Source organism: Ranitomeya variabilis, chromosome 5, assembly GCF_051348905.1.
Source record: "Ranitomeya variabilis isolate aRanVar5 chromosome 5, aRanVar5.hap1, whole genome shotgun sequence".
Classification (NCBI taxonomy): domain Eukaryota; kingdom Metazoa; phylum Chordata; class Amphibia; order Anura; family Dendrobatidae; genus Ranitomeya; species Ranitomeya variabilis.
Genome location: NC_135236.1, coordinates 632,602,451 through 632,629,534, shown reverse-complemented (window position 1 = coordinate 632,629,534; position 27,084 = coordinate 632,602,451). Strand labels below are relative to the sequence as shown.

General features: G+C 41.9%; 1 protein-coding gene across 3 annotated transcripts in view; it reads left to right on the top strand.

Annotated features, from left to right (window-relative positions):
- Positions 1 to 27,084, top strand: part of ARAP3 (ArfGAP with RhoGAP domain, ankyrin repeat and PH domain 3) — a 239,241-nt gene that overhangs the window by 131,228 nt on the left and 80,929 nt on the right. For all 3 annotated transcript variants that reach the window (XM_077266276.1, XM_077266274.1, XM_077266275.1), the window contains exons 15-21: positions 13,414 to 13,548; positions 14,412 to 14,565; positions 16,697 to 16,799; positions 17,217 to 17,415; positions 18,522 to 18,585; positions 21,073 to 21,236; positions 22,263 to 22,475. In XM_077266276.1, the coding sequence (XP_077122391.1) occupies positions 13,414 to 13,548; positions 14,412 to 14,565; positions 16,697 to 16,799; positions 17,217 to 17,415; positions 18,522 to 18,585; positions 21,073 to 21,236; positions 22,263 to 22,475 (1,032 nt within the window). The remainder of the gene's footprint in view (positions 1 to 13,413; positions 13,549 to 14,411; positions 14,566 to 16,696; positions 16,800 to 17,216; positions 17,416 to 18,521; positions 18,586 to 21,072; positions 21,237 to 22,262; positions 22,476 to 27,084) is intronic.

Genomic DNA, 27,084 nt, shown 5'->3' with positions numbered 1-27,084 from the left:
ATCTGGTCGATATGGATCATCGGACATTCTTATGTTTTTTGGTCTAAGAAAAGGGCAAATTTGAGATCATATACATCGAATCTTTCTTTTAATCCTTCTTTTCTCCAAGTGTTTTGGTTTAGTAGGCGTGGTATGCAGTGGAAAAATTTAATCGAAGATATGCGAAGATTGAAGAAGTCATGGCCTTCCCCGAACTTAGTCATTTTTCATCTTGGAGGCAATGATTTGGGTAAAATCAATACCCTGAACCTGATTGCTTTTATGAGAAGGGATTTATCTATATTAAAAACAGAATTTTTGAATGCAACTTTTGTATTTTCAGAAATCGTTCCAAGATTTTTGTGGTTCAGTACGAATATGGTATTTTTAGAAAGGATCCGTAAGCGGGTCAACAGGAATTTGGAAAAGTTTATGTGTTTAATTGATGGTTTTTCTTACAGGCATGTGGATTTGGAAGATGCCATTCCGGGCATGTACATGAGGGATTTGGTGCATTTGTCTGATGTTGGTCTGGACGTTTTGAATTTGGATTTCCAGACCATCATTGAAAGATGGCTATGGCGTTTTGGGGGGGCCTCGCCTTCTTAAGGCTTGGCATTTGGGAAAGTCGCCCGTTGATTTCGGGTGGACTGGGTTATGTGTGTGGATTTAAGCCAATTTTTATAGAATCTCAATGGTGTTGATTATTTCTTGGATTAAAATAAATTTTATGTGACCCAAAATAAACGCCACGGCCATTTTTATTCCAAACAAAATTCATGTGTCATGTGTTTTTATTGGGAATGTTATATGGGGCTTGTGTTACCATGAACGCCCCCCCCCTTGCTGAATGCAGGGGGGGTCGCATGATAACACAGCCTCTCCTTTCCCCCCTTTTTTAGTGGTATGTGTTTTTTAATTGGTAATGTGTTCAAAGGGTTAAGTTATTTATGTAAGCTGTGCTATGCACGAGCAGGTTCAAACCGGTTTAATCTAGTTGTTGTTCCCGCACTTTTTGAGCAGTTTGATTGGTTTAAACAAAAAGTGCGGGAAGGATTTTTTCTATAAAAATCAGATGTTTTAACGGCTCGTCGCCAGTCTACAGAAGAAGATTAAAGATCCCGCCCTCCCTCCCTGAAGTTATGTTTTACTGTATATTTCTTTGTCGTGTCGTTTATTTGTGGGAAAGTCGCCCGTTGATTTCGGGTGGACTGGGTTATGTGTGTGGATTTAAGCCAATTTTTATAGAATCTCAATGGTGTTGATTATTTCTTGGATTAAAATAAATTTTATGTGACCCAAAATAAACGCCACGGCCATTTTTATTCCAAACAAAATTCATGTGTCATGTGTTTTTATTGGGAATGTTATATGGGGCTTGTGTTACCATGACTTCAGTGCTGCGCTCTCATATGGTATAAATGGAAATTACTTCAGTGCTGCGCTCTTATATGGTATAAACGGTAATGACTTCAGTGCTGCGCTTTCATACAGTATAAATAGTAGTGACTTCAGTGCTACGCTCTCATACAGTAAAAATGGAAGTGACTTCAGTGCTGCGCTCTCATATGGTATAAATAGTGACTTCAGTGCTGCGCTCTCATACAGTATTAATGGTAATGACTTCAGTACTGCGCTCTCATGTGGTATAAATAGTAATGACTTCAGTGCTGCGCTCCCATACAGTATAAATGGTAATGACTTCAGTGCTGCATTCTCATACAGTATAAATGGAAGTGACTTCAGTGCTGCGCTCTCATATGGTATAAATGGAAATGACTTCAGTGCTGCGCTCTCATACAGTAAAAATGGAAATGACTTCAGTGCTGCGCTCTCATATGGTATAAATAGTGACTTCAGTGCTGCGCTCTCATACAGTATAAATGGAAATGACTTCAGTGCTGCGCTCTCATATGGTATAAATAGTGACTTCAGTGCTGTGCTCTCATACAGTATAAATGGTAGTGATTTCAGTGCTGCGCTCTCATGCAGTATAAATGATAGTGACTTCACTGCTGCGCTCTCATCTATTTATATAATTGCCTTGTAATGTTTTCATTTCCTGTTCTGTCGAGATGTCACCGTATCCCAGAATTACACGTGGAGGAAGTTCACCAACCGTCATATTGGGACACCCAAGTGATGGGTGTCTAAATATGGGAACTGCTGCCGGTACCAACCTATTGCTCAGTACCACCAGCGGAACACCGTCGCACCACACACACACACACACACACTCTATGCGCCGTACACACCACACACACACTCACGCAGCCTCTTGCGTGGTATCACCAGCAGAACACCATCGCGAACATGCTGCCGCCGGGATCAGCCGTATGATTCACTGACTGCCGCCATCTTTGTTCAGGAGGAGTGCATGCACAGTTTTAATGTGACTGCCGCTATTTGTCTGCACAAAGATGGCAGCGGTCTGATTTACTGCTCCTGCATGAATTACGCACAGGTTCAGTGAATCATTCGGCTGATCCTGGCTGCAGATGCGCGACGTGTCTACAGGCAAAGGAAGCCGGTCATATTAAAGGGGTTTTCCCATGAACGAAAGTTCACTTTAAAAATTGACTGTGTCTGACCGTGTATGGAGCATACCACTTCTCCTGTGCAGGGGAGGAAGCAAAAGACAATACTGACATTACAGCAGGGGATCACAGTGGATTCATTTTGTGAGGTGAAATATTTCACTGACTGTATTTACAAAAATATTTTACCTCACAAAATGTATCCTTTGCGTTCTCCTGCTGTAATGTCAGTATTGTCTTTGGCTTCCTCCCCTGTCCAGGAGCTGTGGTATGTTCTGTACACGGTCAGACACCGACAATTTTTATCATTAACTTTTGTTCATGGGAAAACCCCTTTAAAAAGCAGATATCAACGCCAACATGATTGCTCCTAAAAAGTACAACAATGACAATGAAAGGAAAGCAGCAAAAGCACAATGTCGAAGACAACAACGGGTAAATGAGACCCTTGAAGAGCAACAGCATCACTGGGACAAAAACAATGCATATAAGTATAGGCGTCAAGCACATGAGTCCCCTGATGCAAAAGTCATTACACTGTGTGCAGAATTATTAGACAAGTTGTATTTTGATCACATGATACTTTTTATACATGTTGTCCTACTCCAACTGTTCAGGCTTGAGAGCCAACTACCAATTAAGTAAATCAGGTGATGTGCATCTCTGTAATGAGGAGGAGTGTTGTCTAATGACATCAAAACCCTATGTAGGGTGTGCTTAATTATTAGGCGACTTCCTTTCCTTTGGCAAAATGGGTGAGAAGAGAGATTTGAGGGGCTCTGAAAAGTCCAAAATTGTGACATGTCTTGCAGAGGGATGCAGCAGTCTTGAAATTGCCAAGATTTTGATTACGAACAATCAAGGGTTTCATGGCAAATAGCCAACAGGGTCGCAAGAAGCGTGTTGGGCAAAAAAGGTCAAAATAACTGCCCATGTATTGAGGAAAATCAAGCGTGTTGGGCAAAAAAGGTCAAAATAACTGCCCATGAATTGAGGAAAATCAAGCTTGAAGCTGCTAAGATGCCATTTGCCACCAATTTTGCCATATTTCAGAGCTGCAACGTTACTGGAGTAACAAAAAGCACAAGGTGTGCGATACTCAGGGACATGGCCAAGGTAAGGAAGGCTGAAAAACGACCACCTTTGAACAAGAAACATAAGATAAAACATCAGGACTGGGCCAAGAAATATCTTAAAACTGACTTTTCAAAGGTTTTATGGACTGATGAAATGAGAGTGAATCTTGATGGGCCAGATGGATGGACCAGAAGCTGCATCAGTATAGGGCAGAGACCTCCACTCCGACTTGGACGCCAGCAAGGTGGAGGTGGGGTACTGGTATGGGCTGGTATCATCAAAGATGAACTTGTGGGACCTTTTTGGGTTAAGGATGGAGTGAAGCTCAACTCCCAGACCTACTGCCAGTTTCTGGAAGACAACTTCTTCAAGCAGTGGTACAGGAAGAAGTCAGTATCGTTCAAGAAAAACATGATTTTCATGCAGGACAATGCTCCAACACATGCCTCTAACTACTCCACAGTGTGGCTGCCCAGTGAAGGTCTCAAAGAAGAAAAAATAATGACATAGCCCCCTTGTTCACCTGATCTGAACCCCATAGAGAACCTGTGGATCCTCATAAAATGTGAGATCTACAGGGAAGGAAAACGGTCCACCTCTCGGAACAGTGTCTGGGAGGCTGTGGTGGCTGCTGCACGCAATGTTGGTCGTAAACAGATCAAGGAACTGACAGAATCTATGGATGGAAGGCTGTTGAGTGTCATCATAAAGAAAGGTGGCTATATTGGTCACTAATTTTGGGGGGTTTTGTTTTTTCCTGTCAGAAATGTTTATTTCTAAATTTTGTGCAGTTATATTGGTTCACCTGGTGAAAATAAACAAGTGAGATGGGATTATATTTGGTTTTTATTAAGTTGCCTACTAATTCTGCACAGTAATAGTTACCTGCTCAAACAGATATCCTCATAAGATAGCCAAATCTAAAAAATCCCACTCCAACTTCCAAAAATATTAAGCTTTGATATTTATGAGTCTTTTGGGTTCATTGAGAACATAGTTGTTTATCAATAATAAAAATAGTCCTCTAAAATACAACTTGCCTAATAATTCTGCACGCAGTGTAGATTATCACAGGATGCTTTGGGAACTAGAGCACCGCATGCCTGCCCCCATCGTGACATTACCGCCCTCCTGATATGGTAGCATCAGGCCTCCACCTAGTGCAGTATAAATGGTAATGACTTCGCCTCCACAGATAATGTCGGAGTAAACTAGTATTGCTATTTACAAAGTTTCCCGTTGGCTTCCTCTTCTGTAAATGGAAAGTCAAACTTTAAGGGTGCAGACAGTCAGCCGTATAATTCATGTGAGGATCACATCTCAGTCCTTGGGCTGGCTGATCTGAGCTTGACAGCTGCAGAGAAATTCAGGCTGTCAGACTCAGGTCAGGCTAGCCGACAGCCAGTCCGAGGATTGCAATGTGATCCCCGCAAAAGTTATATGGCCGCCTGTCTGCCCCTGATAGAATATACCAGAGTAACACTTCTTCTCTAATATGATGTCCACCATTTTCAATGTTTCACCATTTTTTCTGCTTGCTGTAATTTTACACACTAGGACGGTTTTCTGATCATAGCAAGCATATTTCTTCCAAAATAGCAAAATAATACATCCTTCTAGCCGGGGGGGGGGGGGGGGGGGGCATTTATGGGAGGGTACACTGTGTACTACTATATATTGTATTATTATCAGACCCTTACTACTTCATGCCCATAGAAGGGAAACCAATGTGGCTTGTAATTTCGTCTTTATATAATTCCTAGAAAAACAAGAGCTCATTGTAGTAGTCTACGTGCTGCCAACAATGGGATGCCCTGTGGCATGTGACCCACTTGAATACTCCATAGTTGATACTGCACTAAATCATTTCCATCTGATTCATAAAAAATGACTCATATCCCACATTATTATGAGAAAAAAACATTGTAATAAAGACATGAAATACAAAACGTGTCCTACATCACTTCGTTGTGGCCATATTTTCCAGAAAAGCTTAGAATGAACTCTAAGGGTCAGATTCATTATAGCATTTGCACATTTTTTTGTGTCTAGTCTGTTTTTCATTTGCACCTCATTCTTTTAATTTGCACCTTTTTATAAAGTCCATTTTATGTGTTTGCCCGTTATTTTCCCTATTTGTTCGCTGTTGTGGGTGGGATTTGGTATTTCCATCCATCCAATTCATTAAATGCAAACTTTTTAAAAAGTTGCAAAACTTTTGTGTAAGTATCCTCCACTTTCCCTCTGGAGTACATTTGTAAGTTTTGAGCATGTTTTGCAACTTTTTAGCAAAACGTCTGACTTTTTTGCTCTACAAAGGTATGAAAAAAGAAGAGCATTTCTGACTTTGTGAAAAATTTGCCAACCATGTAATGTTTTTTTGAAGAACTTGGCTTAGAAAAAAACATTGATGAATACCACAAGGCAAGAAAAGTGACTTGGAAAAAAAAGAAGAATCAGGCCCTACATTCTGCATTATTTAGGTAGAATTAGGCACTAATCCAGAGCTCTACATCTCCTTCATAGCCAGAAGGAGACACTACAGCACTTTTTTTTTACCATATAATGTTATCTCACCAGCCATATTTGAGCTGTGTAATTTGTTTCATCCATCACTCAGCGATTGAAGCCATGAAGTCATTAGTATGGCACAATATCTGTTAACCACTGATTGATTGCAGCGGTCACAAGCTGGCTGCCTGTAAACGAAAGCTGGGAGCATCACAGGGGGGTTAGAATGGGATCACAGGCTCAGAGAGAGGGTGCTTAGTATTACTGTTATCTTATTGGAATAAATATAGATTTCTTTTAAAAAGGGGACTATTTTTTAATCCATGGGGCTACGACCTGACAGGCGGATAGTTACTAACTAGCTGCCTGTTCTGCCTGGCGCTGGCTTAGAGTAGTGTTGTGAATTTGGATTCTGGGCTCCCCCGGTGGCTACTGGTGGAATTGAACTTGTGACATCATCTTCCCTGTTCACCTGTTCTGATTAGATCTGGGTGTCGCTATATAACCTGGCTTCTCTGTTAGATGCTTGCCGGTCAACAATGTTATCAGAAGCCTCTCTGTGCTTGTTCCTGCTCCCAGACATCTACTAGATAAGTTGGACATTCGTCCATGTTTTGTTTTTGTATTTTGGTTCCAGTTCACAGCTGCAGTTTCGTTACTGTGTCTGGAAAGCTCTTGTTGATCAGGAATTGCCACTCTGGTATTATGAGTTAATGCCAGAGTCCTAAAGTAATTTCTGGATGTGTTTTGTTAGGGTTTTCTACTGACCATGAAAGTATGCTTTCTGTCTTCTGCTATCTAGAAAGCGGACCTCAAATTTGCTAAAACTATTTTCCTGCTGCGTTTGTTGTTTCATCTCATATCACCGCCAATATATGTGGGGGGCCTCTGTCTCCTTTTTTTTGGGCATTTCTCTAGAGGTGAGTCAGGTCTTATATTTCCCTCTGCTAGCATTATTTAGTTCTCCGGCCGGCGCTGGGCATATAGGGATAAAAAGTAGGACATGCTACCTGGCTACTTCTAGATGATGCGGTAGGTTTAGTTCATGGTCAGTATAGTTACATCTTCCAAGAGCTTGTTCCTATAGAGGCTTATGCTAGTTCTCTGGCCATGGAGATCATGACAGTTTGACCGGACCTCTAAAGGGTTAAAATCCTTGGCTGAGAAAGGAGAGAAATAAGAAGTCTGCTGAGAGTTTTTTTTTTTTTTTTTTTCTCTGTGCTCTTAATTGGATCACTTGCCAGTCTGTCTATGCTGCAGTCTTTCTTTTTTTTCTCTCTCCTTATAATCTTTGAATGGCTTTGTGTTCACCTGTTAATAATGGATCTTCAGAGTGTAACTGCAGGTTTGAATAATCTCACCACGAAAGTACAAAATTTGCAAGATTTTATTATTCATGCTCCGGTATCTGAGCCGAGAATTCCTTTGCCGGAATTCTTCTCAGGGAATAGATCTAGCTTTCAGAATTTTAGAAATAATTGTAAGCTATTTTTGTCCCTGAAATCTCGTTCTGCTGGAGACCCTGCACAGCAGGTTGGGATTGTGATTTCCTTGCTCCGCGGCGACCCTCAAGACTGGGCTTTTGCATTGGCACCAGGGGATCCTGCGTTGCGCAATGTGGATGCGTTTTTTTTGGCCTTGGGCTTGCTGTATGAGGAACCTCATTTGGAACTTCAGGCAGAAAAAACTTTGATGTCCCTATCGCAGGGGCAAGATGAAGCTGAAATTTACTGCCAAAGATTCCGTAAATGGTCTGTGCTTACTCAGTGGAATGAGTGTGCCTTGGCGGCTACTTTCAGAGAGGGTCTCTCTGATGCCATTAAGGATGTTATGGTGGGGTTCCCTGTGCCTGCGGGTCTGAATGAGTCCATGACAATGGCCATTCAGATCGATAGGCGTCTGCGGGAGCGCAAACCAGTGCACCATCTGGCGGTGTCCACTGAGAAGACGCCAGAAAGCATGCAGTGTGATAGAATTCTGTCCAGAAGCGAGCGGCAGAATTTTAGACGGAAAAATGGGTTGTGTTTCTATTGTGGGGATTCTACTCATGTTATATCAGCATGCTCTAAGCGTACTAAAAAGCTTGATAAATCCGTTTCCATTGGCACTTTACAGTCTAAATTTATTTTGTCTGTGACCCTGATTTGCTCTTTGTCATCTATTACTACTGACGCCTATATCGACTCTGGCGCCGCTTTGAGTCTTATGGATTGGTCCTTTGCCAATCGTTGTGGGTATGATTTAGAGCCTTTGGAAACTCTTATTCCTCTGAAGGGGATTGACTCCACCCCATTGGCTAATAATAAACCACAATACTGGACACAAGTGACTATGTGTATTAATCCGGATCAACAGGAGACTATTCGTTTTCTGGTGCTGTATAATCTACATGATGATTTGGTGCTGGGATTGCCATGGCTGCAGTCTCACAACCCAGTCCTTGACTGGAGAGCTATGTCTGTGTTGAGCTGGGGATGTAAGGGGACTCATGGGGACGTACCTTTGGTGTCCATTTCATCATCTATTCCCTCTGAAATCCCTGAGTTCCTGTCTGATTATCGTGACGTCTTTGAAGAACCCAAGCTGGGTTCACTACCTCCGCACCGTGAGTGCGATTGTGCTATAGATTTAATTCCGGGTAGTAAATACCCAAAGGGTCGTTTATTTAATCTGTCTGTGCCTGAACATACTGCTATGCGAGAATATATAAAGGAGTCCTTGGAAAAGGGACATATTCGTCCATCGTCATCTCCCTTAGGAGCCGGTTTTTTCTTTGTGTCAAAAAAAGACGGCTCTTTGAGACCATGTATTGATTATCGGCTTTTGAATAAAATCACGGTTAAATATCAATACCCATTGCCGTTGCTGACTGATTTGTTTGCTCGCATAAAGGGGGCCAAGTGGTTCTCTAAGATTGATCTCCGTGGGGCGTATAATTTGGTGCGGATCAGGCAGGGGGATGAGTGGAAAACCGCATTTAATACGCCCGAGGGCCACTTTGAGTATTTGGTGATGCCTTTTGGTCTTTCTAATGCCCCTTCAGTCTTCCAGTCCTTTATGCATGATATTTTCCGCGATTTTTTGGATAAATTTATGATAGTGTATCTGGATGATATTCTGATTTTTTCGGATGACTGGGACTCTCATGTCCGGCAAGTTAAGAGGGTTTTTCAGGTTTTGCGGTCTAATTCTCTGTGTGTCAAGGGTTCTAAGTGCGTTTTTGGGGTTCAGAGAATTTCCTTTTTGGGATATATTTTTTCTCCCTCTTCCATTGAGATGGATCCTGTCAAGGTTCAAGCTATTTGTGATTGGACGCAGCCCTCTTCTCTTAAAAGTCTTCAGAAATTTTTGGGCTTTGCCAACTTTTATCGTCGATTTATTTCTGGTTTTTCGGATGTCGTTAAGCCATTGACCGATTTGACTAGACAGGGTGCTGATGTTGCTAATTGGTCCCCTGATGCTGTGGAGGCCTTTCAGGAGCTTAAGCGCTGTTTTTCTTCTGCCCCTGTGTTGCGTCAGCCTGATGTGACTCTTCCTTTTCAGGTTGAGGTCGACGCTTCTGAGATCGGAGCTGGGGCAGTGTTGTCGCAGAAAAGTTCTGACTGCGCCGTGATGAGGCCTTGTGCCTTCTTTTCCCGTAAATTTTCGCCCGCTGAGCGGAATTATGATGTTGGGAATCGGGAGCTTTTGGCCATGAAGTGGGCGTTTGAGGAGTGGCGCCATTGGCTCGAGGGGGCCAGACATCAGGTGGTGGTATTGACTGACCACAAAAATTTGATTTATCTTGAGACCGCCAGGCGCCTGAATCCTAGACAGGCGCGCTGGTCATTATTTTTTTCTCGGTTTAATTTTGTGGTATCGTACCTACCAGGTTCTAAGAATGTTAAGGCGGATGCCCTTTCTAGGAGTTTTGAGCCTGATTCACCTGGCAACTCTGACCCCACAGGTATTCTTAAGGAGGGAGTTATCTTGTCAGCCGTTTCTCCAGACCTGCGGCGGGCCTTGCAGGAGTTTCAGGCGGATAGACCGGATCGTTGTCCGCCTGATAGGCTGTTTGTTCCTGATGATTGGACCAGTAAAGTCATCTCTGAGGTGCATTCTTCTGCGTTGGCAGGACATCCTGGAATTTTTGGTACCAGGGATTTGGTGGCAAGATCCTTCTGGTGGCCTTCCCTGTCACGAGATGTGCGAGGCTTTGTGCAGTCTTGTGACGTTTGTGCTCGGGCCAAGCCTTGTTGTTCTCGGGCTAGTGGATTATTGTTGCCCTTGCCTATTCCTAAGAGGCCTTGGACACACATCTCGATGGATTTTATTTCAGATCTGCCTGTTTCTCAGAAGATGTCTGTCATCTGGGTGGTGTGTGACCGTTTTTCTAAGATGGTTCATTTGGTTCCCCTGCCCAAATTGCCTTCTTCTTCCGAGTTGGTGCCCCTGTTTTTTCAAAATGTTGTTCGTTTGCATGGTATTCCTGAGAATATCGTTTCTGACAGAGGAACCCAATTTGTGTCTAGATTTTGGCGGGCATTTTGTGCTAGGATGGGCATAGATTTGTCTTTTTCGTCTGCTTTTCACCCTCAGACTAATGGCCAGACCGAGCGGACTAATCAGACCCTGGAGACATATCTGAGGTGTTTTGTGTCTGCTGACCAGGATGATTGGGTTGCTTTTTTGCCATTGGCGGAGTTCGCCCTCAATAATCGGGCCAGCTCTGCCACCTTGGTTTCCCCGTTTTTCTGTAATTCGGGGTTCCATCCTCGATTTTCCTCCGGTCAGATGGAATCCTCGGATTGTCCTGGAGTGGATGCGGTGGTGGAGAGATTGCATCATATCTGGGGGCAGGTGATGGACAATTTAAAGTTGTCCCAGGAGAAGACTCAGCTTTTTGCCAACCGTCACCGTCGTGTTGGTCCTCGGCTTTGTGTTGGAGATTTGGTGTGGTTGTCTTCTCGTTTTGTCCCTATGAGGGTCTCATCTCCTAAGTTTAAGCCTCGGTTCATCGGTCCGTATAAAATATTGGAGATTCTTAACCCTGTTTCCTTCCGTTTGGACCTCCCTGCATCCTTTTCTATTCATAACGTTTTTCATCGGTCGTTATTGCGCAGGTATGAGGCACCGGTTGTGCCTTCCGTTGAGCCTCCTGCTCCGGTGTTGGTTGAGGGTGAGTTGGAGTACGTTGTGGAAAAAATCCTAGACTCCCGTGTTTCCAGACGGAGACTCCAGTATCTGGTCAAGTGGAAGGGATATGGCCAGGAGGATAATTCTTGGGTCACTGCATCTGATGTTCATGCCTCTGATCTGGTTCGTGCCTTTCATAGGGCCCATCCTGATCGCCCTGGTGGTTCTGGTGAGGGTTCGGTGCCCCCTCCTTGAGGGGGGGGTACTGTTGTGAATTTGGATTCTGGGCTCCCCCGGTGGCTACTGGTGGAATTGAACTTGTGACATCATCTTCCCTGTTCACCTGTTCTGATTAGATCTGGGTGTCGCTATATAACCTGGCTTCTCTGTTAGATGCTTGCCGGTCAACAATGTTATCAGAAGCCTCTCTGTGCTTGTTCCTGCTCCCAGACATCTACTAGATAAGTTGGACATTCGTCCATGTTTTGTTTTTGTATTTTGGTTCCAGTTCACAGCTGCAGTTTCGTTACTGTGTCTGGAAAGCTCTTGTTGATCAGGAATTGCCACTCTGGTATTATGAGTTAATGCCAGAGTCCTAAAGTAATTTCTGGATGTGTTTTGTTAGGGTTTTCTACTGACCATGAAAGTATGCTTTCTGTCTTCTGCTATCTAGAAAGCGGACCTCAAATTTGCTAAAACTATTTTCCTGCTGCGTTTGTTGTTTCATCTCATATCACCGCCAATATATGTGGGGGGCCTCTGTCTCCTTTTTTTTGGGCATTTCTCTAGAGGTGAGTCAGGTCTTATATTTCCCTCTGCTAGCATTATTTAGTTCTCCGGCCGGCGCTGGGCATATAGGGATAAAAAGTAGGACATGCTACCTGGCTACTTCTAGATGATGCGGTAGGTTTAGTTCATGGTCAGTATAGTTACATCTTCCAAGAGCTTGTTCCTATAGAGGCTTATGCTAGTTCTCTGGCCATGGAGATCATGACAGAGTAGTCACTGACCGTTAACACAGTAGCTCTGCTTCTTCCTGTCATGCTGATTGACCGCCTGCTCCCCACAGGTATGCACTGGAAAGGCAGCTGTCTATCAGCATGACATTATCAGTCACACCCCATCAATAGAGCAGAGCGGAAAATAAACATCTGCTCTGTCACCATGACATCATTGGAAGCTGCAGAATCGAGTAATCCCTTTAAAACTCCTTATGTTGGATATTCACTTTAAACATGGGACAAAACATTTAATTTATGCTTTACTTTTATCCTAGGTACCAAATGATGCCTCTCAAGAGTTAAATTGCAAGGGTGTGTCCAGAATTTGAAAAACATGGCTACTTTCTTTCACCCCTGACCATAGATTCTGTGCAGGTATTGCAACAAGCTCCATTCACAGCAGTGGGGCTAATTTGCAAAACCAGACAAAACCAGAAGTTAAAGGTGGCGCTGTTCCTGAAATAAAACAGTCATGCTTTTCTATCACTGGACAATTCCTTTAAAGCATCAAGCTTCATTCCGCAAGTGCAATGTGCACAGTGTCCCAACTGCTGCAGAAACTGTAGATAGTTAAAAAGTAACTGGTAGATAGTTTCCTATTCTATTCAGCATTGGCACTGAGCGGTAATTGACCGTTCCTGCCAGATATTCAGCTGCTCAACATCAATAGAGCAGCTCTTCCTCTTCCTGGTTGCTCTGTCTACAGGGCATTACTGCTGATGTCATGCTGATTGACAGCCAGTTCCCTGCAGTTAAGCAAGGAGGTCCTGGCTGTCAATCAGCATGACATCAGTAGTCAGCCATGTCAACAGAACAGAGTGGAAAGGAAGCCGCTGCTCTGTCAACATGACGTTCGTAGAAACCGCTGAATTGCCAGCAGGTAATCAATGTTGGATACAACAGGCAGGTAGTTGGCAATTACGTGCCTGTTGGTTTTTAGGTGCATAGTAAAAGAAAATTTGTCTGTATAATCCCTTTAAAAGGGTTGTAAACTACTTTGATATTGATATTAAATATCAGATTGGTGACAGTCTGACCCCCGGCCTTCTCACTGATCAGCTTTTTTCCAGTCCCAGTGGCGTCCTTATGTACAACTCCATTCAGTGTTTGGTGGCCACACTTGGGTTACCTCCTATTCACGTAAATCAGCTGTAAAAATACTTGTAAACATGTCGCTATTTTTCCTTCTATAGTGGAGGGATTGTCGCTGGATGACGTCAATCACGGGAGAGTCTACGATGAGATCATGCAGCCTGTGGTGCATTCTGGGTACTTGAACAAGGCCGCCGTTGTGAGCAAAACATTCACATCGAAGAAGATGAAGGATGGTAAAGATCATTGTGTGTTTTCTATACTGTACCAATCCAATATATGGAAAATAATGAGAAATGGCCCAATTCACATCTGATATAAAGGGGTTCTCCAAGATTCGTTAACATTTCGAACATCTCAGTTTAATAACTGTGGTCGTGCTCCGCTATTTCTAGTACTGATGTAACAAACCGAGACGCAGTACTATGGCACAATACGCAGTTATTGTAGCGCGACACTGATTGTTGTGAAGCTGCCCCACTCCTTTTTGAACCTACTCCAAACTAGGCATAGTCCAATTCAGGCAGAAATCTGGCATAAAACACTGTGAAAAGTAGCAAAATTTGTGTGCAACGGAAGGTTGCAAAACTCTTGTGTCTTTTGGTATTTGCAAGCAATTTTCAGCCAGCTCTGCCAAAAATGATAAGGGTGGGATGGGAAATGGCAGCACCCAATCGCCTAATTCATGACGAGCTGTGGTGCAGCTTATGCCATAAATCTTCACAGTCCCTTAGTGGAGCAAGATTTTAGGTGAGACCCACTTTTAAGGCACACCTCTTAATGGATCAAGAACTTCTAAGTCCAACACGTCCCCTCATCAGGACTGGCGCCAACAACGCTGATCTTGTTGAATCAGGGTCTCTGTGAGCACAAAGCCTAATACCACACCTGTCCCAGTAAGGGGGGGGGTTACTGCACATAGATCCCAAAGTTTGTCCCATTTATAGACTTCGAAAAGGTGCGACCAGGAGGATCTGTAACTAAAGAACAGAGCATAAAAAATTATCAACGTACAGGGCGGATTTACTGCACCCATAAAGGTCTTCTCATTAAAGATGTTAATTAGTTATGTGCAAAATGTATTTTTTTTTGCACTTAGAATTTCACAAGCAGTGGTGTGTCCTGGAGCGATCACTCATATTTTATGAAAATGACAAGAGCTCAGAACAAATTGGAAGAATTGATCCATGTGAAGTTGTCTGTCTGGGGGTGAATAGGACTGACGCATTTAACAGCCCAGCAGCTGTAGAAAGGTAGGAATAGTGTTGTCACATACTGCCTGTGGACCTGCTCACCTTAGTGAACCTTCCTTAATAAGTTATAGGATTTAAAGGGAGATTTTCACAACATTTATCATTTTGTCACCAAAGGTCCTCAGCATGACTAACATTGGAAACAGCGCTTATAATGCAGGTGCGGCATTTTCTGTGCAATTCCTGGTTTCTAACGGCTGGGGGGGAAGACACGTTCAGCACAGGGGGTTAAAATGTGTGAGTGGGCCTAATTATGGTGGGTAAAGGGGAACTTCAGCTGATTACCATGCAGTTATTGAAAAAAATCAATATATAAAGAACAAGACTGATATTACCGCCATACAGTGACAGTAAAGTGGTAGATACCACTTCTTCAGAACAAATTCAGAGATTACAATATACTTATATTAGGTGACCTGCAGCTGACGTTCTTTCTAGTGGAGTTCTTCACTTTTCCCATCTTTTCCATTTGGCTCAGACCGCCATGATAATTTCTCCAAATATGACTTGTTTGCAGAGTTTACAGCAAGGACATATTTTACTTCACAAACAACATTTTTTTTAATCTGCAGCATGGTTCTGGACATATGACCCTTTTTATTTAAAGCATTTCTCCACTACTGGACACCCCATACCAGGGCGAGCTCCAAGTTTTCATGGGCCCTGAGCGACTGAGTCTCTGTCGGCCCCTTTAACACATACCACGATTCATCATGCACAGATAAGAAATATAGTTATAGTACAATGCCAAAGAGTTCACTTACTACATGAGTGATATTTATTGTAAATTTTACAATAGCTCAGAAACTGTTAAATTCTCGTGGCACACAGCAAAGGGACTGCAGACTTATCATTTTAGACCAGACCGTATAGTCCACCATATAGTATTATGGACACCACATAGTCCTCCAAATGGTATTATGGGCACCACATAGTCCTCGATACAGTATTATTAGCAACACAAAGTCCTCCATACAGTACATGGGCAACACATGGACCTCCATACAGTATATGGGCACAACATAGTCCTCCACACAGTATTATGGGCACCACATAGTCCTCCATACAGTATTATGGGCACCACATAGTCCTCCATACAGTATTATGGGCACCACATAGTCCTCCATACAGTATTATGGGCACCACATAGTACTCCAAACAGAATTATGCGCACCACATAGTCTTACATACAGTATCATGAGCCCCATATATTGCGCCATACAGTATAATGACCCCATATATTTCTCTATACAGTATAATGTCCCCCTATGTATCTCCATACAATATAAAATAGCCCCATATAATGCTCTATACAGTATAATGGCCAGATAAAATGTTCCATACAGTATAATGGGCACCATAAATTGCTCCCAACAGTATAATAGGCCACATATATTGATCCATACAGTATATGGGCCCCATATAGTGTTCCATATAGTATAATAGCCCCATATATTGCTCCATACAGTATATAATGACCTCCATATAATGCTTCATAGAGCATATAATGGCCCCATATAATGCTTCATACAGTATAATGGCCACCATGTTTCACTCCATACAGTATATTGGCTCCTATACAATGCTCCATACAATATAATGGGCCCCATATATTGCTCCATACAGTATAATGGGCCCCATATAATGCCCCATGTAGTGTAATGGGTCCCATATAATGTTCCATGCAGTATAATGGCCCCCTATATTTCTCCATACAGTATACAATGGCCCCAATATAATGCTCCATACAGTATATTATGGCCTCATTAATGTCAGTAAGATCTGTCAGTAAGATCTCCCCTCCAAAACCATCTGGATGGGCCATAGAGGGACTAAGTAAAAAAATATATAAAAATATATATTTTTTAAATCTTAAAATAAGGAATAAAAAAATGAAATAAATATATACTAAAAACAAACACGAATATTTATGTCAAAAGAAAAATAATCAAAAAAGTACACATATTTGGTATGACTCCATAATAAAAGATAACGTTATCATTTTCAAAATTATTTTAGTTAATAATCCGGATGGCAAATGAATATTAGTACAAGCTGTGGTAAATCGGTCTCATGATTACACAGATCTGACTGTACGATACCTCTCACATACACTGGTTTCGTGTTTTAGGTTTCGTTTTACGTTTGAGATTTTCCTGACGTCAGAAAAAGTTCACCAATTTGGGACAGATGCTGCCGAGACCCTCCAGACGTGGACCAACGCAGTAGGGAAGGTGAGTGGATCAGTTCTGCATTACAGCCAGTAGGCCTCATTCAAGTCAGTGATTTTGGATCAGATTTTCGTCAGTGTTCTGTCAGTGAGCTCATTTTCACCATCAGTGATTTTCTTTTATATCAAAAAGAAAATAAAATTGCCAAGCTTCTACTTATTACAAGGTTAAAAACGGACAGTGCACAGATGCCATCGGTGATTTTCGTGGATTCATAGACTTTTATGGGTAATTTTTGTTCTGTAATGCAGATCATAACCGAACATGTCTCCATGATTTTTTGGTGGACACAAGGTCCTCAAAAAAACATTGCATGTGAACAGCTCCATAGATTATAATGGGTACGAGTTTTATCCTTGAAAAGCAGACATGCTTTATTCTGTGGATCAAGCAGTAGAAAATTATCTTCTGTCTTTTCAGTGGTTCACCCCAATCAGCTGTCACTGCCTGTTGGGGTACGAGTTCCAGCGTGTGGGGAGAATGCGCTACAAGGCCATGCTGAATCCCGACCAGTGGATGGAAGGGTTCTTCCTGTTACAGAAATGCCATCTCTTCATCTGTCCCGAGGAGCAAGGAGCTGCAGAAGACAGCGTGAACCTGCGCCGCCTACAAGAACTCAGTAAGTTGGAGGCTGGGGCACAAGGCCATAGATTGCTGCCTGCAAGTGAATGTTAATGCAACGCTGTCGCGACAAGCAAGTTTCAAAAAGTCCAAATCATTTGGATTTTTTACAAATTTCTTGTTCTGATACCTTGTGTACCCGTCGAAAAAGCAGCAGGGGAAACGCGCGTCGAGGCATGGGCAGGTGATTCCCCGTCTCTCATCTACATGGGTAAGCAATGCTGTCTCATGAGGCTGCTTTATATCTGAATCCTGTAGGCTTTTTCCAGGAAAACTTTACATAGGTTGATCCTCTGAGTTTACTTTCTACTCATGTTTTCCAAATCTGCACTTGCTACTTTACCTCCTTAGGAATTGTGAGCATCAGCTACACATCCATGTACCCAGTTCTTTAATTCTCAAATCGCTTAGGTTGAACCAAACTGTCTTGCGATACTTATTGGCTGTATAATCCTGTTGCACTTGTCACTTTATTATTTTTCAGGATTTTGGATATATCAAATGGGCTGAATTCTATACCTAATGAAATGTTTTTTGCACTTGCACTTTATTGCATATATAGAATTGAGATATTATAACTCTTTGCCTAACAGACTCCTATACGTTTTATATCAGACCTGAATATCCATTTGTGTATAACAGTTTCAATTTCCCTAAATTCATGTGGGGATTACCCAGTCCCAGTATTTTCCCTGTGTTGTTTTTCGGATTGACCTCATGGTATATTATCTTTGTAATTTTTTTAATTTTTAATCTAATAAAGTATTTTTATTTTATATACAACTTTTTATTATTTCTTGGTGACCGTAGTTTACTCCATTCTTTCTTCTGCATGAGCTTATGTACTGAAATTATTCTGTGTTGGATCACAAGCATACAGCGATCTATGCAGCCAACGCCATCATGTATCACCCCAGATAAATGCTCAGTATCAATAGCAGCAGCCAGACATGCTCTATATCGCCACTTTGGGTGATATTTATTGGGTGTACTTATTTTTATCTGCAAGGAAACCAGCCTGCAAAAGATTATGAGCGCTGTCATTTTTCCAACTTATAAATAATATAATGATGAAATACTCATCCATTTTTTTTCTCATTGCAGCTGTGGCACCAATCACGGAAAATTCCGAAAAGAAAGACATCTTAATTCTTGTAGAGAAGGGGAGGTAAGAACCATTTTGAAGTGCAAACTGAATGTTACAGAGGAAATATGTGCCATCTTGTGGGCAATGACTAGACTTGCAGATAAAAGTTACAATTTTTATATGTGTACATCACACACTAAGGATATGTTCACACACTGCATTTTTGCTCCATTTTTTTAATTCAAATATTAAGCTGTGTTTTAGGGTATGTGCACATGTAGAATGGTCCTCTGCGGATTTTTCCGCAGCGGATTTGATAAATCTGCAGGGCAAAAACACTGCGTTTTTGCTGCAGATTTATCGCGGATTTACCGCGGATTTACAGCGGTTTTTCTGAGGATTTCACTGCGGTTTTACACCTGCGGTTTTCTATTGGAGCAGGTGTAAAACTGCTGCAGAATCCGCAGAAAGAAGTGACATGCTGCGGAATATAAACTGCTGCGTTTCCGCGTGTTTTTTTCCGCAGCATGGGCACAGCGTTTTCTGTTTCCCATAGGTTTACATTGTAATGTAAACTCATGGGAAACTGCTGCAGACCCGCAGCTGCGGAAACACTGCGGATCCGCAGCTAAATCCGCATCGTGTGCACATAGCCTAACAGTACCAGCAAAAACTATGAGAGTTCAGAAATCTCATACACACATTGTTTTTTTTATTTCTTGGCTGAATTGAAAAACTGCTGTTTTTTCTAAATTGCAGCGTGTCACTCCTTTCAGCATTTTTTCACCCATAGAAAGAAATGAGTAAATGCAAAATAGTAGCAAAAATGAAGTAAAAAACTCAGGAATCAGGGTTTGATCTGTTTTTAGTTAAAAAACAAAAATCAGGTACCGCAGTATGCAAAACCAATAATTTTTTTTTTATTTTTCCAAGTTTTTCCAAGCATTGCTTACCCACGTAGATGAGAGAGTGGGAATCACCTGCCCATGCCTCGACGCGCGTTTTGCCTGCTGCTTTTACAATGGGTACAATAGGTATCAGGAAAAGCAATTTGCAAAAAATCCAAATGATTCAGAGTTTTTGAATATTGCTTGTCTGAGTTTTCCAAGTTTAAATAATGTCTTGGTCTTCTCACCTGAGAATGGCAGTTAGGATTAATACAATTTAATTAAATTAACGATGTGTGAAAAGGAAACATTGGCCAACCGAGGTGTGAAATTGAACAATACCTGACAAACTCAAGGGCTGACTAATGTGTAAAAGTAAACAGCTTTTCAGCAGCTTCTTTACTGCCAAGAAAGCAGGTATTGCCTGCAGAAAAAAAGCAGCAAAAACGCAATGTGTGAACATGAACACAGTATTAAGAGTTGTTTGATGTGTCGTTTCTGCCTTTTTGTACAAATGTTTGCGATTTTGCTCCGCTCCTGCTGTTTCTAAAAAAAATGAGCGTGGTTAGCTACTCAAATGATTATTTTAGCCTGATTTATAAATCGCATTTAGAAATGAACAAACCGATTTGTATCAAATCAGATTTATTACAAGTTTAATGAAAATTTCAGATTTGGGCGAGATTGAAATTTTGGGGTTTCAATTTGCAAGAGTCCAGCAAAATGGAAAGGGTTACAACCAAAGAAAGGTTACACTAACCCTTCCTTCCACCACAGCTCACCGCCTGGTCCTCCACTTTGTTCCCTCTGGTGATCTTCTGCTGCTGACTAGGACTCACGCAATCATTGACTGTCTCCCCACATTCCTTCACCTTTTTTTTTACGCTTTGGGGTCTGGAGTGACCTCGGAAGATAATAAACATTGTTTCGGAAATCAGGGAATTTTTAAACCAAATATTTTTGCAGCAAATCAAATCTGCTGTAAATGAATTTTGGGAGCTTTGCTCATCTCACTCCAGTAAAATAATGGTGTAACAAGTGGCGTATCCTTTTTAGAAGAATATACAAATTGTAGGAAGTAGCAATCCTAAAAGTCAATATCGATCCTCTAACAAGACTTGCTGCATAAAAGAAAAATCTCAATTTGCAGACACTGTGTTTCAGGGTACTTTCCTTCATCAGTGCAAAGTGGAGATATCATTCTCCATAAGGAGAAACGGTACCCTTTGGAACCCAGCCTCACCTGATCTCACACTTTGCACTGATGAGGGGCAGTACCCCAAAGAACAGTGTCTGCAAATTGAGATTTTGGTTTTGGCTTTTATCCTAAGTCATGTGACAAGGTTCAATAGAGGGTCGATATCGACTTTTAGGATTGCCACTTCCTATAGGTGGCGCGAGAGTTCTAGTCCTCTTCCTCTCTGTAGAGACAATTTGCATATTTCTCAGAGGAGCATTGCGAGGCTTAAAAGTCTCCTCACCTTGGCATGTCAGGCTTGACATGTCACTCTCCACAAGGAGAAATGCTACCCTTTTGATTCCTAGAAGAGAAGTATAATAATATAGACCAATTTATCATTACCAACCGTTGATATATTTGTCGCAAATAACTGCACAAGGAAGTGACTTTAAAAAGTCCCCTGATGATAACTTTCCCCCCTTAATTTTTTTCTTTCCCAAGGACATTGTACCTTCAAGGAATCACACGTGCTGACTTCACAGCTTGGAGCAGCGATATCCAGGCAGCCGCGTGCAGTGGTGGCAACATGCTGCGAGATCAGCAGCTCAGCAGAAACGACATTCCCATCATTGTAGACAGCTGCATTGCCTTCCTTACTCAGTACGGTGAGTCCACTCTATGTAGTGTATGAAGTTAGCACACGCCAACAAATCCACAATAGCTTTATATGTTTGTTTCAAGCAACCATACCGCCTTGAACCCGGCAGGATAGTGCCAGACTTGGGAAGCTGTCCTGCTGTCCCTGGAGGTTGGTGGCATGTCCTAACCTCAACCGTATCTTCTTCTTGAAGACACAGTGTTGAATACATTGGTGGAACAGGAAGTTCTCAGTGTCCTTCTCCACCATTCAGCCTGAGCCGTCTGAGTCTTTGCAGCAGGTGCAGAGATGTCACGACGTCGCGCCTCCTGTGCTGAGCTACATACATCTCGCAGCGGAGCAGCTCTTCGTGGTAATGGGATTGGGCGAATAGTTTTCTTTCTTTTTTTTATTTAGCCTACGTACTACTAGGATGGCATGGAAGGCCACAATACTGGAAGTGGGCTATTTAGGGGAATAATAGTGTATGCATGGTGGGGGCATCATAGTGTGCATATGGATGAGGCACTTTGGGGTCATCATAGCTTGTGTGTGGTGAAGGGCATTTTGTGGGCATCATAAAGTGAGGGGGCATTCTGGTTGCAATATACTGTGGGGGCATCAATGTGTATCACAATCTCAGAGTGCATGTGTGTGTGTATGTGGGGGACTTTGGGAGCATCATACTGTTTGGAAGGTCATCGTGTGGGCATTATTCAGCATGAGTCACAACAAAAGTGTGGCCGCCATGAACGTCTTGTGTTGGAACCCTATGAGGCTTTACTATGGGCATTATTTCGCATAAAGTCAACTGGGTGGAATGTGGCTCACTGGATAAAACTGCCATGGCAATGTGCGCCACAAGACTTGTCCGTCTTTCCTACGATTCACAGTTCGGAGGTATGTGTAACATCTACAGCTGCCCCTAATATTGATGAATATGGACATTGTGAAGGCCCATATCTAAAACACAATGTGGTTCCCCTCCTAGTTCCACCCTTCTGCCCATGTAACTATATGCCAAGTTCTAATATCTAAGTACAAATTGTTTTAGGCCTCCGTCACGAGGGAATTTACCGTAAGAATGGCGCCAAGTCTCGGATAAAGCTTCTGATGGATGAGTTCCGCAAAGATGCCCGAAACGTTAAACTGCGCATCAGCGACAACTTTATTGAGGATGTCACCGATGTGCTGAAGAGGTTCTTCAGGGAGTTGGATGACCCCATTTTTACCACAGAACTTCACCCACAATGGAGAGAGGCAGCAGGTAATGTCCTACTAGCATTTTAGCACATTCAGCCACGGACAGATTTCTTTTGCGTATTCATTTTTTTTCTCCCCTTCTTCCAGCAGCCATATTTATTTTTTTTTTTCCCACTGACGTAGGCGTGTGAGATCATGATTTTTGCAGGACGAGTTGTGGTTTTATATGACACAATCCACTCTACCATAAAAAGCACTAAAAAAATGGTAAAAAAAAACTCCAAATGGACTGAAGTGATAAAAAGCACAATTCCGCCATCGTTTTGTGTTTTTTTTTTTACAGCTTTCATTTCACAGTAAAAACGACCAGGCAATATGAGTCTTCAGATTAGTACAATTATGGAGATACCAAATATAAGCTTTTTTCATATTTTAGGGCAAAAAAATATATATATAAATAACAAACAAAAAAAATTTGATTTATATCATCATGTTAACAGACTAATTACTATTTTTTTATGCAGCTATGGGGGGCTTGTTTTATATTTGGTGAGACATTTTTATTGATACCACGATTTTCTCTGCTGCAGATCTAGCAGAGTTCTGAATGCTGAGCCCTGTATAACCCCGCCCACACTCCTGATTGGCCACTTTCTGTGAAGCCTGTATATAGACAGAAAGCTGCTAATCAGTGGTGGGGCGGGGTTATACACAACATAAGGACTAACAGGTGCAAGGCAACTAATTAGTCCGGTAGTGATAATCTCCTGCTGATAAAACTATAATTTAATCGGAACAGCAATACACAATCTAGTAAGTGACACATCACCGGAATCATGGTGTCAGCCCCTACATGATGCTGCTATTGGTTTACATAACAAATACATGCTGATCAATTCATGTTAAGGTAACAGCAAAATGGCTATTTATTTTGCCAAGATCCACAACTGCTCTTTTCTAACTATCTGGTAAGAGCAGTTTTGAAGCTGCTGAATTTTGAGATCGCTGGAGTGCACTGTTATCTCCTGACCACAGCCAGGTTTAGCACAGTGCTTACAAGCCAGACAGCAGGGGTGGTCGGTCTCCTAGGCAATGTAATAAACAAACAGCTCCTAGGCTGTAAACAAAAGAAAAGAATAATGTTAGTATCTCAAGAACGGAAGCAAATTTTAATAACCAGTAAATTGCAAAAGAGCTTTTTTCCAAAGCCCTATCTGACAATATCCATCTACAAAAGATGGAAATTACTCTTTAAGTTCAATGGAGAAGTAAAAATCCGCAACAAACCCCAATACTCACCAACCAAGCAAGGGATCCACAGAAACATCAGATAAGCTGTGCATAGGTTCTTCATTTTACACAACCTATGGAATCAAAACTGCAGCAAAATTGTAACAAAAATTTGGTGCTGCGGACGCCTCTACTGTTATTGGTTTCGCACCAATTTTTCACCATGTGAACAATGTGTAAAAATATTTTCTGACTTTCTGCTAGCTAAGCTAAATCATAAAAATGAGTAAAAGCAAAATAAAAATATTTTCAAAAATATTAAGAATTAAACAAATATTCCAACGCGTCTGAAGTCAAAAGTTACATCATAATTCTACTACGTAGGCTAAGTAAGTCATGTTATAATAAATCAAATTACAGTATATCCAAGATCATAGTAGACCCATTTTTAATGTGAATAATGAAATGACTATAAAATTAGATAAACTATACTCATAACATTCAAAATCACAAATGCTAGGTATAAAATCCATAAAATAAATAAATCCATTTTAGTTTAATAGAGGAAAATAAAAATGTGTACCTGGTTAAACAGTGTAAATCAAAAATAGATAAAAAGGGCCTGGTAATTAAAGGGGTTGTATGTTGATGAGCTATCCTTAGGATATGTCATCAGTATGATAATGGGGGAGAGACGCCACCTTGTATAGAGGCCCCACATTGTTGGAAGTAAATAGAACAATGCCCTACTATGCATAGTGGCCATTCTCAGGTACTACAGTTCAGCTCAATGTGAGCTGCAGTACCGCAGAATGACCACTATACGGTGTATGGAGCCATTCTGTTCCAGCTCTGCACAATGCGTTATTCCGGTCCCTGCGGGAACAGCAAACTGCTGATCAATGTGGTGCAGGCTAGTGTATAGGTGATCAATTTATAACCTCTTTAAAGCACAAAACAAATGTTTTATTAACGTGTTAAAAACACCTTTTTATCCTTGTTTCCTTTTATCACCTTGAAAGCATACATAAGATAAATTGTTGAGACTGAGGCCGGCGTCACACTGGCGAGTTTTACGGACGTAAGAGCGCAGAAACTACGTCCGTAAAACTCGCATAACATACGGCACAATTATTCTCAATGGGGCTGCTCCTATCAGCCGTATATTACGGATCCGTATTATATGGCTTTCTACGGCCGTACAAAATCGCAGCATGCTGCGTTTGTCAGCGTATTGCGCAAAAAAATCGCCAATGAAAGTCTAAGGGGGCGAGAAAAATACGGATTCCACACGGACCAGCAGTGTGACTTGCAAGAAATACGCAGCGGTGTTAGTGAAAAGTCGGTAATTCAATTGCCGGCTTTTCATTTCTCCTGCACAAACCCGACAGGATATGAGACATGGTTTACATACAGTAAACCATCTCATATCCCCTTTTTTTTTTGCATATTCCACACTACTAATGTTAGTAGTGTGTATGTGCAAAATTTCAGCGCTGTAGCTGCTAAAATAAAGGGTTAAATGGCGGAAAATATTGGCGTGGGCTCCCGCGCAATTTTCTCCACCAGAATGGTAAAGCCAGTGACTGACGGCAGATATTAATAGCCAGGAGAGGGTCCATGGTTATTGGCCCCCCCGTGGCTAAAAACATCTGCCCCCAGCCACCCCAGAAAAGGCACATCTGGAAGATGCGCCTATTCTGGCACTTGGCCACTCTCTTCCCACTCCCGTGTAGCGGTGGGATATGGGGTAATGAAGGGTTAATGCCACCTTGCTATTGTAAGGTGACATTAAGCCAGATTAATAATGGAGAGGCGTCAATTATGACACCTATCCATTATTAATCCAATTGTTTGAAAGGGTTAAAAAACACACACACACATGATTTAAAAGTATTTTAATGAAATAAACACAGCGGTTGTTTTAATAATTTATTGCTCTCTCAATCCATTTGCAGGCCCTCGCTTGGCAAAATAATAAACGCACAAGATACATACCCTCAGCTGAACCGTCACGTCCCACGAGGTAATCCATCTGAAGGGGTTAAAATAATTTACAAGCAGGAGCCCTGCTAATGCAGCGGTGTGCTCGTGCTTGTAATTCCCCGGCGAATGAATGAAATGTAGGTCATTGACCTACATTTCCTTCAGTCGCGGTGATGCGCCCCCTGGTGGATGTCCTCATATGACCTGGAGCGTGGGAAAAAGTTCCCAGGCTGCAGTTCATGAGAACATCCAGCAGGGGCGCATCACCGCAATGTAAGTACAGATCACTCTGCTTTCCTTTCAGCACCCGGGGATTACAGGCACGAGCGAGTGGTTTATCGCAGCTCGTGCCTGTAATATTAGTTAACCCCTTCAGATGGATTACCTCGTTGGACGTGATAGGACATCAGAAGGTATGTATCTTGTGCGTTTATTATTTTGCCAAGCGAGGGCCTGCAAATGGATTGAGAGAGCAATAAATTATTAAAACAACCGCTGTGTTTATTTCATTAAAATACTTTTAAATCATGTGTGTGTGTGTTTTTTAGCCCTTTCAAACTATTGGATTAATAATGGATAGGTGTCATAATTGACGCCTCTCCATTATTAATCTGGCTTAATGTCACCTTACAATAGCAAGGTGGCATTAACCCTTCATTACCCCATATCCCACCGCTACAGGGAGTGGGAAGAGAGTGGCCAAGTGCCAGAATAGGCGCATCTTCCAGATGTGCCTTTTCTGGGGTGGCTGGGGGCAGATGTTTTTAGCCACGGGGGGGCCAATAACCATGGACCCTCTACTGGCTATTAATATCTGCCCTCAGTCACTGGCTTTACCATTCTGGCGGAGAAAATTGCGCGGGAGCCCACGCCAATTTTTTCCGCCATTTAACTTTTTATTTTAGCAGCTACAGCGCTGAAATTTTGCACATACACACTACTAACATTAGTAGTGTGGAATATACAAAAAAAAGGGGGATATGAGATGGTTTACTGTATGTAAACCATGTCTCATATCCTGTCGGGTTTGTGAAGGAGAAATGAAAAGCCGGCAATTGAATTACCGGCTGTTCACAGATATCGCGCTGAATGAAATCTAAATACAGAATATATATATATATGTGTCTCAATGACATATATATATATATATATATATATATATATATATATATATATACAGTATATATATACTGTATATATGTTTTCCCGAACATTTGAGCACATAAATCCATTAGATGTCGGTTTTGCAAGCCTGCGCGAAAATCTCGGAGTACGGATGTTCTGTCCTCACTAAATGAGGCAGGCTCATTGTAGCTATCCAGTCAGCTAAACCGCTATACCGGGGTCCAATAAGGAGACTGTGGTTGAGTCTGTGCTTTATTAAACGTAGTGGTATATTGATGCGGTGAAACTGTGAACAATGATATACATAGAATCAGTGCATGGTAGGGAACAAA